The sequence below is a fragment of the Xiphophorus hellerii genome, chromosome 24 (assembly GCF_003331165.1).
Source record: "Xiphophorus hellerii strain 12219 chromosome 24, Xiphophorus_hellerii-4.1, whole genome shotgun sequence".
Lineage (NCBI taxonomy): Eukaryota > Metazoa > Chordata > Actinopteri > Cyprinodontiformes > Poeciliidae > Xiphophorus > Xiphophorus hellerii.
Window position 1 is genome coordinate 10,433,671 of NC_045695.1, and position 8,514 is coordinate 10,442,184.

Here is an 8,514-nt window from a genome sequence, read left to right on the forward strand (position 1 = left end):
AAAATCTCATGTAAAATGTAATTCTATATTATTAACTCTAGATTTTATATTGCGTCCTATTTCAATCGACTGTGCTTCTGATCTCTGTTTGGGCTAATTACCTCTTGCAAAATATGAAAGCAAATATTTAAGATGCATCTCCACTCTAATGGTTATGCATAACTAAGAATCATCATTAGTTGCCCGTAACTGTACAAACTGATGCAGTGTTGGTACAAAATACTCAGTGACATAGCAGTAAGCTACAAAACAAAATCCCTCCAAAAACACAGAATTTCAAGGGCCGGCACGTCACTGCAATGAAAAATTACTAAAAGCAAACATCATGTCCTTTTTTACTCAACCTCAACCACACTTTATTTAACAAAATATAAGCAGGTCAAATATCGCAAAGCATATAAATGTAACTTTGAAACACAGCGTTTGAAAATCATGACAAATCATCATCATCAGTGGTTCTGTGGCACAGTTAATACCCCACAGTATAGAGTCATGGTTTCCCCACAATGCAACAACCCCAAACCCTCCAATCCCAATGTGGCTGCACAGGGAAATTTTGAAAGAAAGGGAAAAATCAGGTGGCTGGACCAAAATATATAAACCCACTCACTAGTAACAAGCCGCTGGGTAGTTGTGTATTTAGTAAAAGGAAAAAAGGGGAGTAAAATTTAGGGAAGTAGATCCATTTTTCTTCAAGTCTGCAAATCCACACCAAGGCTTTGGCACAACAGGAGGAGTAGAACCAAACTGGGTAGAAACTTTACTTCAATTTGGCATATCTTTGCACACAAACTCAATAGAAAAAAGCCAAAATACATCAAATTACAATTTTAATCATTAAAATTGTGTGCCTAATGAAATTTTAGAAGCAAAATATGCTGGGAACAATTGGACTTTGAAAAACTTAGTCTCATCTAAAGTAATTCAGGTCAAGCTGTCAATTCCACCCCAGAGGACCCCGGACCCCTGCCAGGGCAGCTGAGCTGATCAAAACAGCTACTCAGTCATATGCCTGCACAAAAAAAAAAACAAGGGAAGGAAAGGGAAAGAAATCCATGCAGCCCAACGGAGGAGTATCTCAAGTTTTCAAAAATGCTGACTTTAAAGAAGGCATCTTGCATTAACTAATCACCTACATGTAAGTGTACGTGTCCACCCCCCCTCTCCCTAACTACGGCCTGTTTTGCAGTAAATGCAGCCCGTTACAGTTCTCGTATTCGGACAGGATTAAGATGGCTTTACAAAAGCTCACAATATGATGAGAGTGAATCACAGCCAGAAGCTATTTTGTGTGGAGGAATACTCTTTTTTTTTTTATCATCACATTAAAAAGAAAACAAGCACCCTATCCTAATGCATGTTCGTCTACCTCTTTACACAGATCCAATGAGTAATCAGAAACACTTCTTTGCGCAGTTGTTGAAAAAATATGATGGTACAAACCCTCCCCTCCCCAAATTTAACTAATTTTTTTTATCTTCTTCCTCTCACCCAAAAGCAGGCTATGTTCATTGACACACACACACAAAAAAAAGGAACCACATAACTGTTATTGGAGCTACATGAACTTTTGCAGCATAAGCTTCTGAGTGACGTTAATTGGTCATGCTCATCTGCATGTCTGAATATCTTCAACAATTGGCACACCATTTAAAAAAAATGAACAGTATTTCTTTTTTCTAAGTCTTCATGTTTTGTACATTCATAAAAGGAGATGATCACCTTAATGGAGAGCCAAAAGTGCCATAATTTGTTAAATATATAAATTAAATATTTTTATATGGCATAAACAAATCTAAATAAATGTTAAAATATACATATTTTTAATTTATATTAATATTTATGCAATGTTGTGTACCATAAAATCATTTTATAGGAATTTAATTTACTATTTATTTAGGGAATTGTGGCACTTTTGGACCTCCATACTGCAAACTTGTGGGGATTTTAATCAGAAACCACCTAGCAGAGCCGGTCCAAGGTCGTATGACTGATACATTTTTTCAATGATTTAAGATGATTACATAAATAAAAATTTTAAATTTGAAAGAATTTTAAATCAGTTTAACTTTAGGAACTGTATTTAGTATAAATTTTAAATAACTCTCATATATAACATGGGGAGTCAAGCAGTCTTTGGTTCCCCCTGCTGGTCTGGAGGCCCTTAGCAGCTGCTCAGTTTGCTTATGCTTGGGACTGGCTTTGCCACTTAGCATACAGTGTGAATAATCTCAAATATGAACTGATGATCAACTGATAACAGAAATGTCAGTAATAAAACTGAACATGCACCGACAGCTTCACTTTGATCACTCCTTCCCCCAGGTGTTTTTTTCTTTTCGTCCCTATCAGCTCAAAACAAGTTTTAAAACAACAAATACAAATCCTAACTGCAGGTTCACAAAAAATAGAGAAATGGCACTTTGTAATAGTCATATATAATTCTTAATATCTATATATATAGCCATTGTGTTGGTATATAACATGAGAGAGGGGGGGTCGAGTTTGCCTCCTGGTTGGTGGTTATGGTTCCTCCCCTGCCGTGTGTCTTGTTGAAACCATGCGGAAATATCATCATGCATTTTTATGATACATCAGTCTGGGTATTTACATGTACATTCATGCGTTCGTGCACCATTCCCCAGGTCGTTCCTTTCTCTTTTCGCATACATACACACACCCTCTCCCTGGCTCCCTTTTCCCCCCTCTCTCCCTCTTTTTTTTCTGTCTCCAGATCCGTAGTCCGATTGCGGCAGAGAGGAGGAGGAGGGAGGAAGGAGTGGAGGGTGTAAGCCAGAGGGGCTTGGCATATACATATATTACAGAGTGGGGGCTTGTGCAGCTTTCAGGCTGACTTATATGTTCATAAACAAGTGTCTGTCCCCAATCCTAAACAATTTTTTGTAGTTTTTGTCTACTGTTTGTAATCCAGACTCTGTTTTTTATGCATCATCCACAGATGAGAGGTGCGTGCTGCAGTCGAAACCCCGGTGGGTGCCTCCATCCGCGTGATACTGCCCACTGTGCCAGTAGGACGAGTCGCACACCGTCTGTAAGGAGTTGATCTCCGACGCGGATGAGTTGCCGTCCCGCCGCTTTGACCGCTTCCGGTTCCGCAGGATGAACACGAGCATCCCCACCACCGTGAAGGCGGATGTGACGAACACGAGCAGCAGCCCGGGCACAAGCACCGAAATGGACATCCGGTTGGGCTCCAAGTACGAGTTTGAGCGCGTGCCACCAGAGTCCTGGGTGTAGCTTCCATTCTTGGACACTGGAGCGGGTGCGTCTCCGTCACCCACCTTGGGGCACATTAGGTCATTTCGCACATAGCGGAAGTCCCGTTTCCAGAACTCCTCTGGCGACTCGCACTTGAGATCGCTCACAATCACGTCGGCCCCGAGCCTCTCGGTCCACTGCTTGAAGGGCACAATGTTGCACGAGCAATCCCACGGGTTCCCATGCAGGTCGATCTGGATGATGGAGTTGAGCTGGTCCAACACACCAGTCACGGGGAGGTAGGGGAAATAATTATTATGGAGGCTGATTTTTGACAAAGAAATCCCAAGGAAAGCATCCACAGGGAGAGCCTTCAGCAGGTTGTTGTTCAGGAACAGAACCCTCAGGTTTGGCATGGGACTGAATGCACCCGCCACTATCAGCTGGATGTCGTTGTATTCCAAACTGAGATATTCCAGATTCACGAGGCCCACAAACATCTCTGCCATCAGCGTATCCAGGTAGTTCTTATCCATGTACAGCCACCGGAGCTCGCTCTGGTTCTGGAACGTGCCATTGTCAACAACCTTGATGTTGTTCCCGCCAAGATCCAGCAGGTTGAGGCTGGAATAGCCAAGCAGCTGGTTCCTCTTCACAGCATGGATGTTGTTGTCTCTCATGTTCAGCTCGTGGGCGGCAAGGGGCTTCGGCTTGAGGCCGGCCAGGCTCTCGATCTTTTTGCCCTCGCAGTTGACTCCCAGCCCCTGTCTGGAGCCCACCAGCTTGCAGCTGCATGGCTGTGGGCACGTCACGTTGCGCAGCTGCTCTCCGCCGCCGTCCCCGTTCACATCTGCCCCAGCCATCACTGGAGTGGGCCTTGTTTTTAGCTGCCAGTTCTCACGGGACTTGGAGTGGCTCTTAGAGCCATTTGCTCCAGGCGTTGGGGGCCCTCCACTACCATTCCTGCTGGGCTTATAAGGCGTGGGGCGAGAGGTTTCCTCCTGAGTGGGAGGAGCTGCCAGGCTGCTATCTCCACCCCCACTCTGTGATGGACACAGCTCTGCCTCTGAGGTCTCGTTCAGGTCATTGCCCTGCAACCTGGTTGGGGCCTCACAGACCACCCTCCCAATGAGGGCGTTGCGTGGTATGTTCTCCAGCCACTCCTTCAGGGACAGTAGCTCACAGTTACAGTCCCACGGGTTGTCCTCTAGCAGCACTTCTGCGATACCGGGTATTTGCTCCAGAATCCCCTCATAAGGCAACGTCTTGATCCGATTCCCCCTCAGATCAAGATGTGTGATGGGCACGTGCTGGAACACGTTTATAGGTAGAGCACTGATGAGGTTGTCATTTAGTATCAACACCTCCAGTTTGTTTAGGTCCCTGAAAACAGCCGGGTCAATGTCCCTCAGCAAATTAAAGTCCGCCTGGAGGTATTCCAAGTCGTCCAAGCCCAGGAAGGTGCTTTTCTTGAAAGACCGCATCTTGTTGTTGCTGATGTGGAGCCTCTTGACCAACTGCAGCCCCAGGAAGGCGCCGGGCACGATGTCATGCAGGCCGTTGTTCTCCAGGTGCAGGCTCACGGCATTGTAGAAGTTGGCGAACTCATTGGGGAAGAGCCTGGACAGAGAGTTGCCGTGCAGCAGCAGGTGGTAGAAGTGAGAGCTGGGGCCGGTCAGGTGCCGCAGCGTGTTGAAGTGCCGTTTCTCGCAGTCGACGTGCAGGTCACCCTCCACCTCGCTGCAGGAGCAGATCTTCTCCTTGCAAACCTCCCTGGTGACATTTCCGCTGGCAACGCAGAGAGCCGCATTCAGCAGGATGATCCAGAGCAGCATTTTTTCCCCCTCCGTTTTTTTTTTCCTCTCAGCGCGAACGATTCATTCCCGCCTTTCAAGACATGTAGGAGCTGCGAATCTAGTCTGCATCAGCGAGTGGTGGCGGTGAAGGAGGAGGAGGGGGGGGATGGAGACGGAGACATTTAGGAAGGAGATGAGGAGCACATCCAGGCTGCGTCCAGACGTCCAGTTTGACTCTGGAATAATAATTCAAAAAATAAATAAATAAAAAATCGTCTCCCTTCACGTCGAGTGAATCCTCCGATCGAAGCAAGCAGCAGGCAAAAGCAGCAGTCTCCAGCACATCATATATGTAATCTATTTATTTATTTATCTTGCCTCCTTTCACACTGACCTTGGCGCGCTGATGGAAAGCTGAAGAAATCTCCCGGAGTCGTGCGGCGCGCTGCGGCGTCGGGATCTGTCCTTTCCCCCCCTTTCTCCACTCTCCTCTCTCTCTCCTCCCCCCCTCTGGTGCTGAATTTACAGCCTGCGCAGCTGATCCGAAACACCCGCATCCCCTTCTTTCACATTCCTTACACTTCGTCAACCGCTTTTTGCTCCCCCTTTTTCTTATGTTTTTGTTTTTCCCTTCCCACCCCCCTTTTTTTGTCACAATAAGGCGAGCGCGAAGGCTGCGCTCATCCCCACAGTGCGCCGCTCCGAGAAAGATCTGACACCCTCTACTGATCTGTGGTGGCAAAAATCCTGACGGAGGGAAGGAAGAGGGGGGAAAGCAATCCGCTGGAATAGAAAAAAAGGAGGGGAGTGGGGGTGGAAGAAAGTCTTTTACAGCTTCTGTTGTTTAAATCTTCTCATCTGAAGCTCCAGAACTGTCTCAGTCCGCATCGTCCAAAGCGCTGCAGAGTTTTTTGTTTTAGAAAGCCCCCCCCCAAAAAAAAATTTTAAATAAACGTTCCAAACTGTTTCCAGTCTCCCTTTTTACCTCCTTGTCGCAATTTTTCATTTACTTCCACGGCTCTAACTCTGCTCCGATTGGGAAAACACTGTTGAATGCGGTAAAGCAAACCGTCCGCTATAGGCATGCCTCAGACCAGCTGAAAGAGCGAGAGAGGGAGAGAGAGAGAAAAAGTGAGAGAGAAAGAAAACAAAAGATGCGTCAGTGTGGCTCCCTGTATGCGCATGTGTGCATGACGTTTCTTCTTTTTTTTTTACTTTTTACTCTTTCCCAGATAAGAAAAAAATAATTTTTTTGTTTGTTTTTTCTTTTTTTTTGCAAAAACTGCACAGATAATGGGATGGAGGGGAAGTGCGGAAGGGGAGGGAGGGAACACGTTCCCGTCTCCTATGGATCCGCATTATACTCCACCGTTTTAGATTATTACATCAGCTGGAGAAAGGGGGGGAGAGAGTCAGAGCTGGGGAGTATAGTTACCCCATCCCCCGTCTCCCTCAATCCATCTGCAGTGCTCAGTCAGATCTGTGTGACTCTGACGCGTAATAAAACCCAGACGTGTCGGTGGGATCCTGTAAGCAGAAACACTAAGCCCACCCACGCCGCTTATCACAAGCGCTCACTACACCCGCTGAACTCTTCTCACATCTCGTCGCGTCACAGACACAAACTTCTGTGTGTTTCAGTGGGATTTCCAGTCTGTGTTAGAAAGCGTGGTGTGCATTTAGCTGCCTCCCCCTTAATCAATCAGTGCATTAAAACACTTTTTTTGCTGAATAATGAAGGATGTCTGTAAGAGCCTTGAACATCTGGAGATTATTCCATTTCTACTTTTGGAAAGTCGTCTTTGAGCTCAGTAGGATTTGGTATAAGGAGGGCCTGGGGGAAGGGAGGGATGGACGGATCGATCGATCGATCGATCGATCTGTGGACATTAAATCTTAAGTCTTGCCAGAGATGATCAGAAAAGTGTGACAGTTGCCTATTAAAAACAAATTTTAAGATTGTAAGAACTTCAACTTTAAGTAAAAAGTACTAATTGTGTGGCTGAATTTCTGTGGCAGAAGTGCATAGCAATTAAACCCAATGTGTTCACATTGGACAGAATTTATTGCTAATTCAATATTACTGATCTTAACCATAACATAATTAAACACTACCTAGTATTTACAGAGATATAAATTAATTAAAGTTGATAAATCACAATTCTATAAACTGAACATAACAATATACCAATTTATAAACATTAATTTAACACATTCTCACTTTGGTCTACATTTTGGTTTGGACTTTGACGAGGTCCACTCCGGTGACACATATTTGTCAAAAATTGTGAGTACTACTGTTGTGGCATTGATCATCAAATGTGACGTGTTTGAGCTAAATGCTTAATAATTGGTTGTTGATATGAGTTATTGGAGTTCATTGAAGCAAACAAACCCTGTAGATGTGGGTAAGTCATCAGACAGACCACATGTGATGTCTTCTCCAAACAGTTGAATTATGGGTAAGTGAGTGGACAGTAGTGTGAGGGGTTGGACAACTTTTCTGCAGATTTGCTTCCAGGGAGCACTTAAAGCTAGCTTTGCATTGTGGCTGCAGCATTCGTGCTTTCCAATGCAGCAGGTGGGGGGGCGCACTAGTACACACGCCGCTTAGTCACGCTTCAGCATCTTGTTCCCACCAAAGAAAATTAACAAAAACAATTCTGACTCCACATAAGCTTAGCTCAGTCCTTGTAGGCCGAGCGTTTAGACTCCGAGATAATCCTCCAAACAGGATAAATCACATTTGTATGAAGAAGAGGAGGTGGGGGGATGAAGAAGAGGAGGAGGAAGAGGGGGGGGCACTTATCTTGGAGTCAAAGCTAATTGGATTATGTATCTGAATGTATCCAAAGGAAAAACTGCATGGAGCTCAGCAGGGTGATGGGATGCAGATACTGTCGAATTGAATTAGCGTGATGTGCGACCGGAAAGGTTCATGGTGCAACTTTCACTCTCACTAGGGTTAACGGTTAGACACATGTGGTCAGCAGATGAAGAAAATAACACATTCTGGAATGGATAGATAGCATTCAAGCTAGCTTGGTTAGCAAAGAGAGTATTACAATAATATCCAGAGGAAAAATCTTAATATTGCTTTTAATTGCTCAACTAACAGTACTTCATGGAGCCATGAATTCTGCTCCCTAACAGAAAACCCTGAAGGAGAATGTTTGGCCACCAGTTTGTGACCTTGAGACAAACGCACTTCGATTATGTGCAGGACAATAATCGATCACACCGGCAAGTCCACCTTGAGGGGTTCAAAAGCAACAAAATGAAAATTTCAGAGGATATCAGTCAAAGTCTGGAGTCAAATGACTCAAAAGAGTCAAAAGAATCCCCCTTTCTATTCAAATCTGAAGAAAGGTTAAAGAAAACTTTTCCATCTCGGTAAAATCAAATCCCCTCGCTCTTTGGAGATGTCTCTCTCAGGGAAGGAATGAACAGGCAATCAAAAGCGGTCCGTCTTTATCTCTTATGCAACATTTCTTGAATC

The 8,514-nt window shown here is 44.8% G+C and overlaps 1 protein-coding gene across 1 annotated transcript; it reads right to left on the reverse strand.

The window, feature by feature from the left end:
- Window positions 1-323: 323 nt before the first annotated feature.
- Window positions 324-6,128, reverse strand: slitrk1 (SLIT and NTRK like family member 1). The gene is made up of 2 exons (XM_032556935.1): window positions 5,410-6,128; window positions 324-5,251 (listed from the first exon to the last, which is right to left on the reverse strand). Exon 2 carries the CDS (start codon window positions 5,052-5,054, stop codon window positions 2,943-2,945), a length of 2,112 nt encoding a protein of 703 aa, XP_032412826.1. The 5' UTR covers window positions 5,055-5,251; window positions 5,410-6,128; the 3' UTR covers window positions 324-2,942.
- Window positions 6,129-8,514: the final 2,386 nt, after the last annotated feature.

Excerpts from the sequence above, each read along its gene's own strand:
- slitrk1 (XM_032556935.1), bottom strand. The coding sequence starts at position 5,054 with ATGCTGCTCTGGATCATCCTGCTGAATGCGGCTCTCTGCGTTGCCAGC.